Source organism: Eubalaena glacialis, chromosome 16, assembly GCF_028564815.1.
Source record: "Eubalaena glacialis isolate mEubGla1 chromosome 16, mEubGla1.1.hap2.+ XY, whole genome shotgun sequence".
NCBI classification, from domain to species: Eukaryota; Metazoa; Chordata; class Mammalia; order Artiodactyla; family Balaenidae; genus Eubalaena; species Eubalaena glacialis.
This window is the reverse complement of record NC_083731.1, coordinates 29,892,270-29,913,237: the sequence shown is the minus strand read 5'-3', so window position 1 is coordinate 29,913,237 and position 20,968 is coordinate 29,892,270. Positions and strand designations below refer to the sequence as shown.

The 20,968-nt window shown below is 39.5% G+C and overlaps 1 protein-coding gene across 4 annotated transcripts in view; it reads right to left on the bottom strand.

Annotated features, from left to right (window-relative positions):
• Window positions 1–9,780: 9,780 nt before the first annotated feature.
• Window positions 9,781–20,968, bottom strand: part of MYCBP2 (MYC binding protein 2) — a 268,376-nt gene continuing 257,188 nt past the window's right edge. For all 4 annotated transcript variants that reach the window (XM_061171161.1, XM_061171158.1, XM_061171160.1 and 1 more), the window contains 8 exons: window positions 20,793–20,925; window positions 19,417–19,520; window positions 18,439–18,627; window positions 17,510–17,617; window positions 15,880–16,089; window positions 13,245–13,352; window positions 12,433–12,598; window positions 9,781–10,534 (listed from right to left, as the gene is read on the bottom strand). In XM_061171161.1, coding sequence (XP_061027144.1) covers window positions 10,419–10,534; window positions 12,433–12,598; window positions 13,245–13,352; window positions 15,880–16,089; window positions 17,510–17,617; window positions 18,439–18,627; window positions 19,417–19,520; window positions 20,793–20,925 — 1,134 coding nt within the window. In that variant the 3' untranslated portion in view covers window positions 9,781–10,418. The remainder of the gene's footprint in view (window positions 10,535–12,432; window positions 12,599–13,244; window positions 13,353–15,879; window positions 16,090–17,509; window positions 17,618–18,438; window positions 18,628–19,416; window positions 19,521–20,792; window positions 20,926–20,968) is intronic.

The following is a 20,968-nucleotide window of genomic DNA, read 5'->3' as shown; positions in this document are numbered from 1 at the left end:
TAAAATTTGCACACTCTAATTGTAGTCCCCTTTTAATTCCTCATTACAGTCTATCCTCTCCCTAAAGAAGGCAAGCATGGGATCTTGGCACACCTTACCTATCTAACGCTTCCTTTTCTTTCCTGTTTTTGTTATTGAAAGATTTTATTTTACATTTTTGAAAAAAGCAACTTGTGCTTATTTTAAAATCATGCAATACTTATTTAAGTTTACCTGTTGTGTTAGTCAATATCAGTCTGGAGGGAAGGGAGAGAGGGTGGCGGTGGAGGAGTGTGGTCCAACAGCGAAGAATATTTTGTTACCAGCCCTGTTGGACAGGGTTGCCAGAATTGCCAATGCAGAGATTAAGAAAATTTTTCTTGTATGACAATGAAAATACCATATATATCAGAATTTGTGAAAAACATCTATGCTAACTCTTAGAGTGAAATTCATAATTTTAAATATAGTTACTCAGAAACAAGTACAATTCAACAAAAGCCAAATATTTAACTCAATAAATCAAAAGAAAAAGCAACAGAAAAAATCCAAAGCATCAGGGATAGTATAATGTTGTTCACAAGATGGCTACCACCTATTCTTCCCTTGCGTAGGATCGAATGCTGCTTCTCACATTAAGTGATGAAGTCCAGGGAATTCCCTGGCGGTCCGGTGGTTAGGACTCTGCGCTTGTACTGCGGAGGGTGTGGATTCGATCCCTGGTTGGGGAACTAAGATCCTGCAAGCCACATGGCACGGCCAAAAAAAAAAAAAAAAGGAGAGATGAAGTCCAGTTCCCTTGCCCTTGAACCTGGCTTGCCCTGGTGATTTGTTTCACCAGTAGCCTGAGGCAGAAGTGACATTTTAAAACTTCTGAGGCTAGGTGTTAAGAAACCTTACAGCTTTTATTTGGGTCTCTTGGGATGCTTACTCTTCAGACAGTGTGCCAGAAGAACCAGCCACCATGTCAGAAGAAAACAAAGCGTCACAGTGCAATGCTCAGTGAACTCCAAGAGACAATAATAAATACCCGTTTCAGTCCAGTAAGGCGTTAAGTGGTTTGTCATGCAGTAGTAGATAACTGGAAGAGAATTAAATAATAAAGACAAGGACAGGAATCAACAAAATAGGAAAAAAAAAAATAGAGATTATCAAAAACAAAAGATGGTTCAAATAAAAGTGAATAAAGTAGATACAACTCTAGTCAGATTGATTAGGAAAAAAGTTGCAAGTTAACAAAATACAAAAGTTTTTGAAGGGGGAACAAATATAGCCACCATAGGTATTTAAAACAATAAAAGTATGTTGTAAATAATTATTAGCTAATAAAATTGAAAACCTAGATAAAGCAAGTCCTAGAAAAATATAAAATGCCAAAATTGGCAGGAAGAAGTAGAGAATTTGACTAGATCAATAAACATTGATGTAATTGGCAAAGCCCTTTCCTCCCAAATAACCCTAGACCCGGAGGGAATTATAAGTGAGCCCTACCAGACTCCCAAGTAAGAGTTAATCCTTTCTTCTACAAGTTGTTTGAGAAAAAGGTTGAAGAAGAAAAGCTGCCCAGGTCATTTTATGAAGCTAGTATAATCATCGCTCCCAAACCGAATATGGAAAAGAAAGGAAAACCGAAGCCCCATTTCTCTTATGAAAATAGGTGCAAAAATTCAAAAAGAAATATTAGGTAATCAAATTCAACAATGTACTACCAAAAGCAAAAAATAAACAAAACCAGGACAAAACAGTGACAATAACACTCCGGAGCCCCCTTGACCTCTTTTTCCTTTATCACAGCATGTTATCACCTCCTAGCATATTATATATTGTATGTCTGTTATGTAATGTCCCAACTCGGTTATAATAAGCACCATGACAACATGAGTCTTAGTTTGGTTTGTTCGCAGATCAGGCTCCCGGAACAGTTCCTGGCTCGGTAAGTGTTTCTCTGAAGAGTGAAAGAACATGACAGGATGGGGCTTCTGTTTGTATTACATGGTGTAGTGTCCCGGATTTGAGCCATGTTGCAACTAAAATAAATCCGTCGTGGGGAGTAGATGGGCAGATAGGTGTTGCGGGAGAGGGAGAATCCTAAAAGGTAAATGGGGATAAGTGAGTTTGATTATGGATCAGAGGCTCCAAATCGTACAAGGAACCCTGTGCTTTTGTGATTCACCAGTATCACAAGTCCCACAAGGAACGGGGAGCCTCCTCACAGAAAACAGGAAATCTGTTAATAGAACAGGAGAAAGAAACTGTAACTATCGTGGTCCCCCTCTTCCTCCTCTTTTTCCTCCACTGTCTACAAAGTGCTTGGTGTGACAGAGGAGGAAAGGGACAAGGTCTGTGTCCTTCTATAGCTGTCTAAAGGGATAGCATCCACCAATGAAACAGAAAACACTTGTACAGCGAGGTATTCATAAGTTCCTAATAATGTAGTATACAAGAGTGCTGAGGGCACGAGATGCAGAGTAGAATAGGGATAGATGGGCAGAGCTCATTCGTTGATCAAGGTCAGTTTTGAATCGAACCTTGAAGAAAATAATGAAATTAGGCAGAAGAGAGGCAGGCAGTCTATCCAAGTGGCAAGGGAAGCACAAGGCCAGGATTTGGTAAGATGATAGAATCATAATTAGAAGGTCATTGTGTTCAACTACTGCCCAAGACTGAAATCTGTAGTGAACACTTAGTTGTCTCCTAGTAGCTCTTTTGGGGAGAAGCCCCTCCCCATCTGCTTGGTTTTCGTAGTGGTTTCCTGTAGCACGTGAACCTAGGCCCTGTCCACAGTTGATTGGTCCAGAAATGGACACGTCATTCAAGTTAAGACAGTCCTCCCCTCTGGGAATTTGGAATTAATACGGAAGGAAAGAGAGTAGTCTCTTCCTTGGGTGTTTGGACTGGGAACATACAGACACAGGGGTTATAGGTGGTCACTTTCTACCACATGGTCTGGAAAGCAGAGAAGAGTGGTCTGCAGTGAGAAGGAAGAAGAGCAAGATAGATGCAGAGAGAGGACCTAGAGGAGAGACGAAACCATAGCCCGAGCGCTGGTCCTACTCTATTCTCAAGACCCGGCGGTATCCCAGCGATTGCCTTTTTTCTGGCTTGCTGAAGTTCCTCTGCATTTGCTTTCTTTTGCTTGCAACCAAAACTCCTTACCAGTGCGAACTTGACCTGGAAAGGCTCCTCCTTGGTTCTTCAATGTTTCCTTTTAACTGAAGGGTGATCATGGAATTTGTTCCCGCTGTGTCCTGTGTCTGGGAGTGGGGCTAGGGGTGGCATCTCTCCATAGCTGCCATTAACCAAGCATGATTCTGCCTAGTAACACAGGGGTGGCGGCTGGGGGTACGCTCCTCTCGGATGGAGTTCTAGGAAAATGAGTGGGCCTGACGACTGCCTCTTTTTGCAGGATTTCCTGCCTTCCAAGTGGGCAGCTCAGCCAAGATCTTGTATGAGAAAGATGCATGGAGTTCTCTTCTGAGGTCAGGTAGCTCTCCAGGGAGCAGTTGAGTTGGGGAGGGACAGAACCTTTAGTGTTAACTTAGTCATCCCTTTGACTCACACAAGGGAAGGGCCTTGTAGATGTATGGTTTTATAAGGAGGATGCTCACAGGTTCTTTCCTACTCTTTGACCTCTTTTTCTCTTTCCCCAATTCCTCTCCTTTCTCTGAAGCTCTTTCCTTTCAGGTCCCCCAGTTTGGCGTTTACCCGCAAGAGGAGGAACGCGCGTCTCCTCAGGCCTTTCCGGGGTCCTGCAAACTTGAGAGCCGTAAGTCTCCACTGCTCAGTCGAAGCTGCTCCAGAGTGGGATGGAGAGGGTCTGGCACCTGAGTCGGGGGCTTAGGTTTTGATCCTCGTCTGCCTTTACTGGATATGCAAGCAGGGACAAGTTACTGAATTTCTTTGTGCTTCAGTTTCCTCATCTGTAAAATGGAATAATAATAATAATAATAATGGGATAATGATAATGTTATTAATAATTATAAAATGGAATAATAATAATAATGTTATTATTATTATTTTGTATGTACCACATAGAGTTGCCATTAGAATTGAATGGGTTAACGTACGTGAAGCACATACGTCAGTCGCAGGCACGTAGTCAACGCCCAGTGAGTGTTAGCTACGTTGCTCTTATTATCACCACTCCAACTCCACAAATGAGGACATTCACGCCTCCGTGGCATCTTACCTCAGCAACCCCACTTCTCTCCTCTGAGTTACGCCAGCATACCTCTCCCTCTCAGGCAGATTAGCCCAATGAAACTACTTCATTTTAGGCTGTCTCTTGGAATTTTAACTCTATCTAGGGCTAGGCTGTAGACTCCTCAAAGGAAAGAAGTCTGTTTTAAGAACCTGTGACAAGAACCTTTATCAACTCTTCCTGAGACTTCTCCAAGGGCAGTGTCTTTCAGACCACCTAACCCGCTTCCTGCGTTACCTTCCTAAAGCCCCTGTCTCTTTCTCAAAAAAATCCAAAGATGCGTGATAAAATCCAAACAGTTGAGAAGGAGATTCTAGGCCAGGATAGTTCATTTAGAAATATATGCAAGCCATATACATATAACTTAAAATTTCTAGAATCCACATTTTAAAAAAGCTAAAAAGCAATAGGTGAAATTAATTTTAATATTAAATATTTTGTTTAACTCAGTATATCCAAAATATCACCAGTTCAATATGTAAGCAATTTAAAAAATTATTGAGATATTTTAAATACTTTGTCTTTTGATACCAAGTCTTTACAAAGCCTTGGGCTAGTTATTTAACCTCTGTGAGACTGGAATTGCCCCATCTGCAAAAGGAAAATAAGAGTTAATAGGTTTGTGGGAAGATGAAAATGTTATAATGCATGTGAAGCCCATTGTGTTTGTTTCTTATTACCACAGACTTAGTGGCTTGAAGTAACACAACTTTATTATTGCACAGTTCAGCGGGTCAGAAGTCCAAATGGGCTCAAATCAAGGTGATGGCAGAGCTGCATTCCTTCTGGAGGCTCTGCGTGAAAATGTTTCCTTGTCTTTTCCAGCTTCTAGAGGCTGCCTGCATTCCCTGGTTCCTGGCCCCTTCCTCCAGCTTCAAAGCCAACAGTGTAGGGTCTTCAAGTCTCTATCTCTGAGCTCTGCTTCTGTCACCACATCTCCTTCCGTGACTTTGACCTTCTTGCCTCCTCTTTCCCATGTTAGGACTCTTGTGATCCCATCGAGCTCACCAGGTTAATCCAGGAAAATCTCCCCATCTCAAAATCTGTACCCTCAATTACATCTGCAAAGTCCCTTTTGCCATGTAAAGCGACATATTCACACCCACTGGGGATTAGGATGTGGCCATATTTGGGGGGCTGTTATTCTGCCTGCCATACCCAGGCATTACACAGAGATCGGCCACTGTAAGCCCTCAACAAATGCTCTCTCTTATTCTTAGAAAACTTTGATTATAGTTCTTAATAACATTGTGTTACTTACATGGTTCCGTATTTGTGTTCTGTGGCCATCTCATCCCTAGCACCTGGCCCAGTGCTGCCTGTATTTACTAACTGGTACAGTTCACTTATCAGGCAACTTCTGTGTGTAACTCATGGTTACTAAGCAAGTGGGCACTCAGTTCCCATCCTTGTGAGCATGTACTGTCAAGTGGAAACAGAACAGGTGCTCAACTATTTATTAAATGAATTGATGAAGCAAAACGGCTTACTTCCACTTTGGAGGAATACACCAACACCTTAGTTTTCACCACACTCTCTCCCTGGAATGCCTTTTTCTCTTGTGCCTCTCAAAACTTATCCATCCTGCAAGACTGGGCTGAAATACCAGCTTTGCTCTTTTTGAGGAAATGGACCTTGTAAGTCATAAGCGAACATGTTTCTTGTCCTGCTTTGTTAACTAACATATTGTGAAGTTGATGGCCTTCTCTCTAGAAACTATGTAAGACTGTGTAACCATAGTTTATACAGTCACTTACTGGACACTCTCCTCTAACCTCGGCTTTGATTTTGTTTCATAATTTTTCTTCACTGTAACTCCCTCCAGTATTTCTTTTATAGCCTATGCATTTTTTTTTCTTAGCTCCCTTATGTCACTTGTGAAATGAAGCAGCCGTTAAGTCAGTCATTTAAAACGTATTATCCCTCTGTTTCACTCAGCCAAGTCCTCTATGCCAAGATAAAGTTAGAAGTGCAAGAAATCTGTTGGGAGTGGTGCCTCTGGAAGATCAAGGTGTGAGGGAGCAGGAGGAGGCAAGGGAGCGTTCAGACTGCCACGCAGGCTTGGCATCTGCCCAAGGACGGGGGAAGGAGTGCTGGGCAGGGAAAGGCTCTGACTGCAGCACGGCTCCAAGGAATCTCTCTCAGCTGGGCTAGCCCGAGTCCTGGTGTACAGATGGCCCACAAAGGAGCGCTTCTTTGGGCAGAAATGGCCAGGCCCTGGTACCCTGCCATGCTCTGTCACTGGCCAGGGCTGCAGGGGAAGAGTGTGGCTTTGGATCAAATGCTGTGGCGGATCCCCTAGGTGGGGCAGGTGCGGGCTGGCAGCTGACCCCTTGCCCACACCCGCCATGAAGGAGGTGGGCGCTGGGTCCCTCTGGATCTACCCTGCACAGTCCTTGAGGCAAAGCCTGTCTTGTTCCCTTCGCAATCTTGCCCATATTACCGGTGTCCAGTTACCGTTTCATGAGTTACTTCTTTTCATAGGACCAGTTGGTAATGTAATAGTAATAGCCTGATGGGGTAGGAAGAACTTGGGTTTGAGACACAGAAAGATCTGGATTCACATCACAGGTTTTTTTCTAGCCAAATCTGTATTAGATCAGCTGGCATCTAATGCAAGTTCTTTAACTTCTTTAAGCAGCTGAAATGAGATTAAAGTCATCTGCTGAAATGAGACTTAATAACGTTTTACCTACTCAGTTGTCTGCCTAGCAGCTCTTTTGGGGGAAGCAACAGAGTTGCTGGGAGGATTAAATAAAATGCTTATAATTCAGTGGCTGCTGTTGAGGAGGCGTTGAGTAAATGTTCTTCTCTCCTTTACTCTTCACTTTCAAATAATGCTTTACGTGGGATAAAGCACTTTTGTAAATGCTTCCTCAGCTGATTTAGATTAGGTATTATTATTTCCAAGAAGTTGTGACGGAAAGGAATTAGTGGCCGACTGAAGGTCACACAGCCAAAACCGAGGCAGAGTCAGGGCTTGAACCCAAGTCCCCAGGCTTCTGTTTCAGCACCGTTCATGTACTGTTGGCAGTTTTCAGGAAAACAAGAGGCGGTGTTCCATCTGTCAGAAACACGTGTGGCTAGGTACTGGTGGAATTCAGTGACAAAGTGGCCAGGGAGAAATGCTGGGCTGAAAAACCTGAAAAAGAAGGTGAATAAGTAATCGTTGTATATGAGAAGTTAATAGTGAAGTGTATATTTTTCAAATATGCTTACTGATGGAGTAAGGAGGTTTTAGACCTAAACAGACTGGCCAGAAAACTGCTTAAGAAAAATGGCTTTTTCCAGGCCTGAAAATATAACAGGAAAAGAGTTTGTTTCCAGATTCCCCAACACCTGCTCTCATGATTCTGCTTTCTGTTTCCTGCCTGGTATCCTGCATAGCATTTGAAACCTTCGTGCACAGTATGCTTGAGCCAAACGTATGCCAAAGCCATCTGCCTTCTGTGCTTTGTCAGAACGTATTTATTCATAAAATGCTTTTCTGGTTTTGAGATGCTTGGAATATGACTAAAACTAGCTGCTTCCTCATAAACGAAGATAAGCTGGAGTCGTTGTGAGAATGTTTTAGGACTTTGTGGTTTTTATCCCTTCTATTACCAGCGTATTAATTTGAGACGGCTCATGACTGTCAAGCAGTCTCCATTGTTTCCCTTTCTTTTTCCTTCCCATTTACACACTGCAGCTTACATTTCTCAAGTGTCCATGATGCCTCCTATCTGCATGGCATTGTCAAGGTTAGTTTCATTACTGTGGCCGATGAACTTAAGTCAGATATGGTCACCGTGGCCTCATCACATCTGGTTTTCTGGGGTAAACCTACGAACTGCTTCTGTCTCTGACCTACTTTGTGTTTTTGGGAAACACTGAAAGCCAATCCTGAATCTGTGCCCTCAGTGTTCTCCCACAGGCCTGGGCATGAAACGAGATTACTGTGAAAGGCAGAGCTTTGCGAGCAGGTGCTGAGAGGTAGAAGCTGGGGCTGAGGGGTTGTCTGGGCGCAGTGTCACCATCCCTTCCTGATGCCTGTTGCCCAACATCCTCATGGTAGAATGATCGCTTTGAAGAAAACAACTGTGTTGCCCTGAAGGTTCTGGAACCTCTTTTGAACATAGGTAGAGAATCCCAGCTAGCCCTCTGTCAGAAAGAGAAATGTGTGTGTGTTCGGGGGCGGGTGGGGGGGGGGATATAAACACGCGAGTGCCTTTAGGACCCTTTTCTGCTTCTTCCCGAATCATAAATCCAAAGTATTCTGGAGGTTGAAATTGAACTAGCCCTGCCTGCAACCCTTTCAGCTTGACTTGGGACCACCCAGAAGTGCCCTCAGTAACAACAAATCACTCCCCTCGCTTTTGAACCCATTGGGCAGTTAAAAATTGCTTGCAACTCTGGGGCATTGTCACTAATAACAAAGGAAGTTTGCATAATGTCCTTCTCTTGAGAGATTTTAAAAGAAAGTGTTATCATTACTTTTTCAGTGATGGTTCAGATGTATCTTATTTAGATGAAGAGGGACCTCTGTACTGTTTCAAAAGTCCTTTCTTGCTCAGGAAGGCCCCGCGCCTGTACATACAGTGGATCCTCATGAAGAGATCAGTCTTTGTGATCTTCAGATTTTTTTGTTTTTTTGCAGTAAGGTCTCCAACACAAGGAAAGTTGGACTATTCACACTGTTCTATCAATCACATTCTAGAATTTTCTACACACATACTTTTTTCCTCCTGCCTTTCTCTACATCTCCACCCTTGACATGCTACTTATTTTTCAAGGGGAAGCTTAAGGGGCCTCTTAGCTAACCGCCCCCCTCCCAACAACAATAACAAAAACAAAAAACCACTAATAACCATCTTTCCTAAACCCTGAAGCATTTGGTGTGGACATTTCTATGCAATTTATTAGAAGATTCTCTAAATAGTTATCTCTGCTCAGGCTTGATCTTTTCTTTATATTTTAAGTTCCTTCAAGGCAAAGGTTATTTTGAATTTCTCACAAATGCTTAACAAAGTCATTAAAATAATGGTTATTGACAAATTATCTATTTTCAACAGTGGGAATTTAGAACAAAACTGATCAAAACTTTTGATCAGTCTCATGAAATAAATATAATCTGATTTATGACTCATCGTAAGTCAACAATTCATCAATTTCATGAGTTAACTGTAAAAAACATCTACTAAAACACACAGTCTATAATAGGTAAAGAAAAGACTAGTGATTCTGTTGATTGTTATACACGTTGAAAAAGGTGCTGGTTAATAAGGTGGAGGGGTTGGTGAATTTCCTAAATATTTTCTTCTATCTTTCGCCTATGTCTGTTTATGAATATCTATCTAGCCATCTCTCCAGTGTTAAGATTCCAACATTGTACTTCATTACTACTCTTATTTTCCCTAACAAACAAACAGTTTTGAAGGTTATGATTGTGCTATGTTAGTAAATTTCTTACCAAGGAAAACTGGATGGAGTTTTAGACCTTAGGTATTTAAATTTTGTTTCTCAAGCAACACCTTACACACTTGTTAGACTTTATCACTGTATAAAAATGTACAGTGGTTTATTGACATGTACATTCCAATATGTTTACAGCTGCAAGATAATGAGGCACACTCAGTATTGCACTTCATTAAAATTTCAGGCTCAAACTTAACCTAGAAGTTTAAATGAAACTGCATTTGTAATTTAGTAATTCTTATACAGGACAAACATTGATATCTTTATATACAGTGTGATACTTATTACATTTATATGCCGTCCTAACACAATTTTTTTTTTTAAATAACAGTCTAGGAAATAAACCAGAATATTCCTCTTTTTATCCCCACCCGTGATGCAATTGTACAGGATTACAAAAAGGCAGTATACAATAAACAATGATAATTTTTCTCTTTTGCTTGAAAGCCAGCATCATTCTTAGTCCATGGGCATGGCAATTCTTTGATATCAATTATCTATAAATGTCCAATGCTTCACAGGCCAATGACGATAATGGCCACATGCAAACACCTCACAAGTTTGATGTCGTGGTTCAAAAGAAGATAAACTGAAATAATGGGGAAACTTTCCATAGCAAGAATTATGTACATGGTATTTGGCATCCTTCTTGCACTGTGAATGGTTCATTTTCATGGATGTAAAAATGGTCCCGTCCTTATCCTGAGCAGAGTTTAAACTTCACCACATCCGCTTGGGGGATGAAGGCAACTTTTCTCTCTGTAGACAAAGGAATCTGAGTGTTCTAAAAAGTGTGAGCATTTCTGCACACTCCACAACCCAGGGCAAACTCTTCTCCAGTGGGTGGATGCACAACATGGAGAGGACATTCAGTTCCTTCTAACTGTTTGCCTTTGGGACCTGTATAAATTTTGAAGGAGGCAAAAAAATATAATTAAAACACACACACACATGCAAACCTAATGTAAATATTAATCACCCATAAGTTACTTAGAGAAATAATGTGACTGTGGTTATGCAAATATAAAATTAAATATAAAATTAAAAAATTATTTTCTTCTAACCACAAAAATAAAAACATTCACTATAAAAAATTCAACATACCACATGCATGCAACAGGAAGGGATAGGGTCCCTATCCCAGTCCAGAAGGATTATCTACTTCAGCTTCTTAATCTGGACTCCTGTCCTCATCCATACAACACTGCCCCCTTTTCACTCCCTTCATTCGCTGACCTCCAGCTCACCACCCTCCTCCTGCTCATCGTGGCTCACGTCTCTATTCTGACCATTCTCCTAAACACTCTAGCCTCACATTATTCTCATCTTGCTTCTTTAAAAGTCCTAAAGTACTTCTACTGTAAAGGAAGTAGAGGAAGAATAGTATAACAAATTTTACTTGACATAAGCAAATAGCAAAGAGTAGCCATACTTAAAAAAAACCTATTCATCTTAGTATCCTTCTTTTTGAACAGATAATATATTTCACATGGTTTAAAAATCAAAATATTAAAAAAAATTACATACAAAAAGAAGTCACCTTCCCCCCATTTTTATCCCATTTTTCCCTGTTTTCCCCAATAGTTAATCAGTTTTATTAGTTTCTTGTCAATCTCCCCAGTGTTTTTTTTTAAATGCATATGAGTATATATTCTCATTTCCCCCTTTCTTACAAAAGGCGGCATACTGTACACACTGTTCAGTAACTTGATTTTTCATTGAACAGCATCTGCTAGAGATCTTTCCATATTAGTACACAGAAACTCCATCCTCAGTCACCTTCCTTTTTTAATAGTGTGTAGTATTTAGTGTTTAACCAACCTCTTACTGGAGACTTGCATTGTTTACAAATTTGTATTATTGTAAACAATGATGCAATGAATAACCTTCATATCTGCTCTTTTTTATTTTTCTCACATATGTGGGTGTAGCCCCAGAAGTGGGATTGTTGAAGGGCAGGTATATTGGCAATTTTGAGAGGCACCGCAGGGTTCTGCCCTTTGCACTCTGATAAGCAATGGATGAGAATGTGTGTTTCCCAGCTTTAACAACGTTGTACATTGTGGTGGATGTGCTCTTGCATGTATTTCCACTCGTTTCAGATCTGTTTCTTCTGTGGTCACATTTACCTCTCCTTCCACTCTTCTCACTTCTGTTAAGCCTGGTATTCCACCCCACTGTGATCACCAGCCTCCTGACCTCTTCCAATTTTCTGTCTCTTTTTGGTTTCATATTCACTTTTTCTCAGCCTGACCTCCGTAGACAATCATCTCTCCTGTATTCTCAGTGGCTTCTTCAATTCCCTTGGCTTTCTGATGCTCACTATGCTGCCCATTCCCAGCCATTCTAGATCAAATCACTTGTCCATTTTATGGTGCTGGTTCCAGGGTTCTTAAAAAATATCATAGCTGCTCACAATAAAGGCAGATGTGTGACCAAAAAAAAAAAAAAAATCACAAAATCCTTTTAAATGGTTCTATTATCAATTTATAATTTCAAACTTCTCATGGCCCTTTAGTGCAGAGCAGCAATCCTTCTACTAATCCTTAGCTTACTTCCTTCTCAGTCCCCACACAATTGCTTCTTACAGCTTTGAGCCCCTCATTCATGATGGTCATCTTACTTTTTACTCCACTCGTAAAGTCAGAAGCTTACAAGGGCCGAGGAATTCCCTTTGTTTCTTTAGGATAGTTTGAACTGGGTTTCTGCCACTTGAAACAAAGTGTTCTCATGTGATCATTAAATAAAATGAGATACCATATACATTATAACCATATTTATAAATATTAAAAGCATACCTGCAGGACAGTGTGGTAGTTCTTCCTTAGGAATGCTAGTCATTCTCTGAAAATCATCATGACAAGCATTACAAAAATGCGTTGTCCCAAAACAGAAAAAGACTGCCACTGAACAGCAGTAGCGACATTTATATTCCAAAAAGTCTGTGCCATGTTTCGGACACATCTACAGCAAAAGAAAATAAATACAAGATTATGGCGAGTCTATTTCAACTATACTTAAGAAAATCATACACATAACTCAGTGATTCATATTTTGAGAGTACACACAGCTCTCAAAACTGACTGAAAAACTGATGATACACACATTAAAATATTGAATAAATATGTGGCTTGGCCCAAAAGGTTTGGACGAAGCCCCAAGTTTAAATCCCAGCTCCATAATAACCAATATTATTTAATAAGCTAGCCATTTAATTTCCTTGTGAATGTTTCTTGGTCAGCCAAATTGAAAAATTAATAATATTTCTTCTATCTCTCAATCTCATAGATGTATTGTTAAGATTTCACTGAACACGGGAAAACCTAAAAGTGTGACTGCAGGTTTAAGAAAATGAAATAAGTAAATTTATTACTTGTTGAAATATGGTGATTATCTTATGGGAGACAAAATTATAAAATGCAAATACCATCCAAAAGAAATAATATATACAAAATGATCTGGAAAATTATACACTGCCCTACAAACATAAGAAAGCACTGGGGAAAATAACATACTATACTATCCCCATCATATTCGTTATATTATTATTTTAAAAACGTAGAAGTTTAACATTTCTAAACTGTCCTTTCTAATAAAATGTTCTGCCCACCTGAGCCCTGGACACATCAGAACAGGCACCGCAAATGAGCTCTCTGGGATCATAATCATCTCCCTGTCCAGCCTCAGCATCGCAGCGAGCTTCGCCACCGAAATATGCCTAAGGAGGGAATGCATTCAGATCACAGCAGGAAACAGAAAACTCTGCCATGGGAGGTTCAGTGTGGGTGCAATGGAAGTGAGATCGAGAGGTCTCAGGAAATACTATTGTCTATTGACATTCCCTTGTAATGCCAAGTGGATACCCATATTGCTGCCTGTAAGAAATAGATCAGGGTATGAAATAAAGCTACTTCAGTTCTGGAATGGATCCATACTTACAGTAGAAAGTTCAAACATTGTACTGTCAAAGCAAAATAACAAAAGAATGTATAATATTCCAAATAAATATCAAGAATAGGATATTAAGTAGTAAAGAGAAGCTATGATTTTCCAGGGCAAAGTTTGAATAGTTTTTCTCTTTTTGAAATATTAAATAACATATTCCCTTCTACTACTCTCAAAAAATGCCTAAAATAAATATTAGTATAAAATTATAATCCTGAGGCTAATGGGAAAGAAAAAAAATCAATTTTGATCATATAAAAATTCTTAAAAAGGAAAGGCAAATTTGGATATTCTGTTCAGAACATTGCTCATACTTACAGAGCTACACTACATGTAGGAACTCAACAGTATCTAATACAGACACTTGAATATATGAAGTTATCATCATGGGTAATTCCTCTCTATTTGCTCTGGGCACAAAATAAATTAGACCAATTATAACTGGGGCATTCTGCAATATATAACATGTCTCATAGCCAAAAAAACTATATCCATAATTGGGTATAAATAAGTCAATAGAAATCTATTATTTGTACTAGAAAAACAAGCTGAAAGACAGGCTTCATCGATAAAGAGGCTCTAAATGGTCATCCACCAGCTAAATCACGCCTCAGAAGTATTTCATTTGTCCTGGGGGCCTATTCCAGCTGTTTTACTTTTCTAGATTCCCTGCGTGGCTTCCTGGACATCTGACTGTCATCTGTGTGGTAGCACAGTATTCATTTATGAGGTTCAGTACATTAAACACACAGAAATAGTATTTTATTATTTGTAACAATTCAAGTTTCACAAATGTACACCACTGGTCTTTCCTTGGGTGTGTGTATTTGTCTGCCTTTCTGGCTACCATCTATCTATTTAGCCTTCCATTCATTATCTGTATTTTCTTTCTGTTACTTTGGGAGACTATGCATCTTTCATATATTGATTCCTTCCTTCATTTATTCATTCTCCAATTAACTTAGTGTCTAGTAAGTGCCAAGTACTAGAGATAGAGAACTTAAGAAACATAGTCTCCGTCCTCATGGAACTTATCAAGGGGGACAGAGAGACACGTGAACCAGTCACCATAACGCAGAATAATGAGCGCTTAGCCGGACGCATGCGAGACGTCAAAATGGCGCGGCGGTGGTGGGGAGGTCGGGGCAAGCTGCAGAGGAGGCGAAACCGGAGCCGAATCTGGAAGTGTGATTGCACAGATCTGGCCGTGCCTACGAGCGTGTGCGTGTGCGTGGGTGGCAAGTGAGAGTAAGATGCAGAGTAGGAGGCAGAGAAGAGCATTCCATGGACAGAAGAGCCCCGGCCACAGCGGGGAGGTGTGGGTGAGTGAGCCAACACGACCCAGTTGGGGGCACTGCACGCTGTTCGGTGTTTCGCTGCACGGGGCACAAGTGGTGGCCTGCTGGGAGATGCGACTAGAGAGATGGAGGATTAGAAGCCAAACAGTGACACGATCAGATCTGGGATCTAGAAATGTTCATCTGCTAGTGGAATTGTAAGTGTAAAGCATGGAATGGAGAGGTCAGGGGCTCCAAACAAGGAGCCCAGTAAGAAGGCTACTATGATTACCAAAGAAAATGATTAGGGTTGCTAAAGATAGAATAATAGAAAGAAAAAAGAACTCAAGAGAGATTTGGAGGCAGAATTGACTTTGTTCATTTGTTAATACAGACTGGAGATTGACAGAGTCAGAAGTATCTGTGAGAAATCTAAATGTCTGGTAGACAGTTGGGTATTTGTATCCAGATCTCAAAAATTTTGGAGGGTCAGAACAATACAGGTGGTAGGCAAAGGCATGGGTATACAGGTCACCAAAGGTGAGGAGGTATGATTAGGCAAGAATGGAGGGCTGGGGAAACAAATATGTAAGGAGTAGATGAATAAAAAGGAACTCTGTGAGGGGGTTAAAGACAAGTGACCAGAAAGGAAGGAAGATACCAAAGAGAGTCTTGTCCTGGAAGCCAAGGAGGTAAGAATTTTAAGAAGGGAATGGTCAAAAGAGTTAAGCAAAAGAAGTTTATTCCAGAGTCAACTGGATTTGGAAAACAAGAGGGGACTGCTGATGGGAAATAGCTTGTGTAGAGAAATACTTCATGTTGGTTTTGGAAATAGTCTGTATATGTTAAAAAAAAAAGTCCCAAAACAAATTAAGAAAATAAATTCTACTTGAAGCACAGCACCAAACTTTCTCATTTTTAACTTTAGACTTAAAACCTAAGAATAATTAGACATCACTATACAATTCAACTTCTTAATCACACAGGTAATCTTAATAATTCGTAGTATGATTAACAGCATACCTTTCTGCATTTGTAGCAGACATAATATGCATATCTATTCATGGCATAGCCAGCGGGGTCATTATAAAATCTCACACCAGGGGTTGTGATAGCTTCGCTCTTATGCAGACCTTCATATTCCAATCTCATTAGGGCTTTTCTTCTGACATCCTCATAGAGCTCTTTTATAGGATCAAGCAGGTCTTTTAACACGATATGATTTATTTTGTTCTGAAATTTTGAAAAATGAACATTCTTTAACAGAATCATTTATTTATTAATTCAACAAACACTTAGTATTCACCCAAGTGCCAAGCACCCTGCTAGGACAGGAGATAACCAAACATTTCCTAAATAAAATGCCATTTAAAAATAATCCTGTAGGGGCTTCCCTGGTGGTGCAGTGGTTGAGAATCCGCCTGCCAAGGCAGGGGACACGGGTTCGAGCCCTAGTCTGGGAAGATCCCACATGCCGCGGAGCAACTAGGCCCATGAGCCACAACTACCGAGCCTGCGCGCCTGGAGCCTGTGCTCCGCAACGTGAGAGGCCGCGATAGTGAGAGGCCCGTGCACCGCGATGAAGAGTGGCCCTCACTCGCCGCAACTAGAGAAAGCCCTCGCACAGAAACGAAGACCCAACACAGCCCCCCAAAATAATAATAATAATAATAATAATCCTGTAAAGTCCTCACAAGCCTATAGTTTCCCAAGAGCAGGGAAAGTGGCGGCAAGTGGGGCACAGAACACGAAAATTCCATTTGATTAGCTTCATATTCCTGAGTAGGAAATATATCTCCTGCTGCCTTAGCTGTTCTGGGAATAAAAGGTTACCCTGCTGCCACAAATATCCCTCTGTGTGTGTTTTGGTTCCTTGGGGGTGGGGCAGAATGTTAGATAATAGAAATGAACAAGTAGTAGTTTCTGTATCACTTTCATCTATCATTTCCTGAATGTGACTTTTCTTTGTGGCAACAAATGAGAAGGGAGAGAAAATACTATCATCTTTTTGAATATTGCTCAGTCTAAGCAATGAGTGTGCTAAGTCCATGTTACACCCTAAGCACCAGTCTGGCAGTACATTCTTAAACAAAAGTTTTTTGTTAAACATTATTAGCTTGCCAAAATAACCTGCTACTTTGGTTACTATCTTTGCAGAGACGTGTCAAAATCTCAAGAATTTTCTCCTTGTTTTACCCGAGCTCTAAAGAATCTGTCCTGATGGCACTTAAAAAGTTCAGGTTTCACTCTTTCATGGCAGGTATCAGTACCTACTGATATGAGCACCACAGGCTCATTCTTCTTTTTTAGTCACCCACTGACAAGTTACATGGCCTGAACTCTCAGGGGGTCTGAAAGCAGTGATGCGTGCCCTTCAATGCACGATGATATCTAAATGAATTTTCTGATGCAACAGTTTAATTTAATCAGCTTTTAATGGACAATTAATGTCTTGAAATGTAGTATAATAGATAGAAAGATCTTATTCTCAGGTACTACCTGGGTGAAGAGAGCAGAAACTGATGGGGGCTGGTGGTACAAAGTAGACTAAGAAGGACACTGAGAGATGCTGCCATGTTTATTTTGAAAGATGAAAGATGAAGACAAAGATGAAAATTAATAGAAAGCAGATAATTTCTGATTCTTTCCATACCTTGCAAATGGGACAAGATATAAATCCAAATGTTATCCTTGGACCAAGCCATCTGTTTTCCAAAACTCGTCGACAGCACTGTAAGTGGAATATGTGACTACAATCCAGCTTAAATAAAGAAAAGAGAAGGACATAAGCCAATGTGATAACAATAAACACGAGTAACTGGCAGATTAGTCAATGTAAGGTGCTACTTAGGGCAGGTAAGAGAAAAATCTAGAAATTCAGTACACTGAAACTTCAGCACTTCTCTGTTATTCATGGGACATTATGAACTAGATCTTCAGCTTCTCCCAATTTTTACCATTCATGTATTAACGCCACCTTATAGAGAGTAAGCTGGGCTAGGGAGAAGTGTGAAATTATTCAATTTTGTATCTCATAGGAAGAAGAGGAAACTACTGATTTAAAGATTTAAAATTTATTTTTCAGAATATTTATTGTCTTGGAATCACAAGAACTGAAAATATAAACAAACAACCAGTAAATGTTAAAAAAAACTTATTTAGCAAATTGTAACTTCTATAACATTACTAACATTATAGATATATGTATATATATTACATATAGAGGTATGTATCATCATGCATAGATCAATTACATAATGCTATAAAAGGCCATGCTGGATTCTGGATATTAAGAAGAGAGAAGCTATTGGATAATCTAATTATTTTTTTCTCCCTTATGAACATCTTATACATTCAATTGATTATACAGGCTCACACAAATCACAGATTAAAGCTCACTGCACAAAATGGAGACAGAACATAAAGAGACAGCATTTGCTCTTTAATAAACTGGTGGATATTAGTGGGATATTTTCTCCCAATGGTATAAGAAAGACTCAGTCGTTTGTTTATTTGACATGTATATTTATATTTCCTATTGAAAAATCTAGGCACACTTAACACGTTAAAAGCGGAGACAACCTGAATGGCCGGTGCTGCGGAGAGCGCTTCTGTGAAACAGATCATGCACATGTCGTCAGCATCCTGCTTCAGGGTCGCGGCATTTTTATCACAGCCGTGTAGACAGGGCAGACAGCGCTCTTCGTTTTTAACACCTCCGCATGGATGGCCACAAGGATGCGTCTTGCTACAGGCTATCTTAGCATATTCCTGTTAAAGATGAATTACAACGGCACAGAAAATATCAAAAAAGGCACACATCCTGGTAATTACATACATTATATTAATTTTCCAAGATACTTTCCCATGGGAAATAGATATAAGGCTAAGTAACCACAAAGTAAAGTTATTTTTATTCTTTGTTTTCATATAACTTAGGATTATTAACAAAGTCTAATGTGATTTAAAAAAATTTCACTCCACATAAAGGGAATGCTGATTAAAAAGTGAGCTGCAATTTTAATCTATTTGTTATCATGCATAGCCACGAAGCAAAAAAAATTCCTGACATATAATCATCCAATCGCCACCTACCTCTCACCAAAATGGGGATTAAAAAAAAATACAGGTATCCTTCACTATCTGGACACTATCTAAATGCTTGTTAACTAAATTGAGGAATCAAAAATATTTGGATAGCATGGAATGTGTACAGATGTTCAAGCATAAACAACTTTAAGCAAACAAGTGAATAAAATGTGTAAGAAGCAAAGGAAAGGCAGCCCATAGCTTTTTATCTGCTTCTAGCACGGAAGTAAGTGCTAAATATATATGATGGTGGTAGTTGGGAAACACACAAAAGAGACTGATTTGGGTTTGAGAGCTTTAACTGATCCATTCTCCAGCTTTGATAAAGCATTTAACTCTTGACATGGGTAATACACTAATTTAGAAAACAAAAGTGATGCTGAGCTCAGACTCCTATTTATATGAAGTGAAGGTGTCATGAGGGAACACATGCTATTCCTTACATGATGGCCTAACTAACTATACACGCACCTGGCAATCTGCATCAGAACAAACACTGCCAACAGCAGACAACTCTGTTCCACTCCTGGAACCACAGAAACGGCATGCTTCCGAGCTACTTGTGGTGGGTTTACCTAGGTTCAAGCAGAAAAGAAAAATCCTCCTTAAGTATATGTTTTCTACATATTTTAATATAACTAACTGAAGAAAACAAATCAAGCAAGCAAGGATATGTATCAGTTGCTATCACTGAGAAATCAGCCTGGCAGTTTTGCAGCTGAAGGGTTGTAAGCTGCCCTAATTATAAAGTAAATAATCACACACAAAAAAGGATAAGAGACTGAAGAGCTACCTGAAGCCAAATAAATTATTAACTGATTTATTTATACTTCTTCAGTACACAGAAACAGACTAGGCTTCTAGGCAAGATAGCAGGTCGAGCAGCTATGGTAAGCCCCCTCATTACAAAAGCACAATGCCAGACAAAATATAACAACAAAAATTAAATAAAGATACATAGAAGAAAGGGAAATCATTAGGTACCTTTCCCAATGACAACATTACAAGGTATAGGAGAAAACCTATCAGCAGAGAATATGAAACGTGAATAACAGAAGAATTCCCACCCAGGGAACTAAAGATAATAGAAAAATTTGAAAAGGAATTTAAATATGTTTGAAATAGTTAAAGGAGGAATGGAATCAATAAAACAAAGAACAAGATTTGAAAAATACAGACCAAGCTCATTTTAAAACACAGGTACAAAATTCTAAATATGATAAGTGAACTTAGCAATATTTACAGAAAATGTTTTTTAAAAAGGATAGTTTAGGTCATAAATACAATGATGGTTCAAACACTAGAACATTCATTAATGTAATATGGTATGGAGGGAAAATAGGAGAAAAAAAAATCAGCTGTGAGAAAAGAAAAGACCACGCTCTTGCAGCATGAAAAGTTATTCATATTTAAATTTGTCAGATTTACATCTAATACCAAAATCAGAAATTTGTGTCAGGTAAATGGCAGACTACAGAGGTGCTGAAAATTGAGAATCTGTAAGATTCAATGTACCTTTAAGCTGGGAATACACCAGACTTTAGAAAAAAATCAAAATGAAAAATGCATATTTTGGAGATAAAATGACTTGCCCAAGGTCACACAGCTAGTTCATGGCAAACCAACTTTCCTGACTTTTAATCTAATGTTCTACAATAGAACACTGAACACTGTCTAGTAAATATAAAAATACAGACAGTGATCAATGATCTCATAATCACTTAATAGAAAACACTCAAAATTATTCACATTAAATAATTAAATTAAACTAACATCTAGTTTAATCGTAATCAGTAGGGATGGTTCAATCTATTTGTCAGGCACGGTTCAATCTTAAATCCTTCTACCTGTGTGTTCTCGGAATTCCACCATTGCCTTCATGGTTTTAGAATCTGCTAGTGCCATCAACCAGAACAATTTGGTTCTACCACAACCTTCATGAAGGTCAACCTTTATAGCTTCTTCTTCTTCTTTGAAGACCTATTGTATCATTAAAGAAAAGGGGAAAATATATCACTCTGAA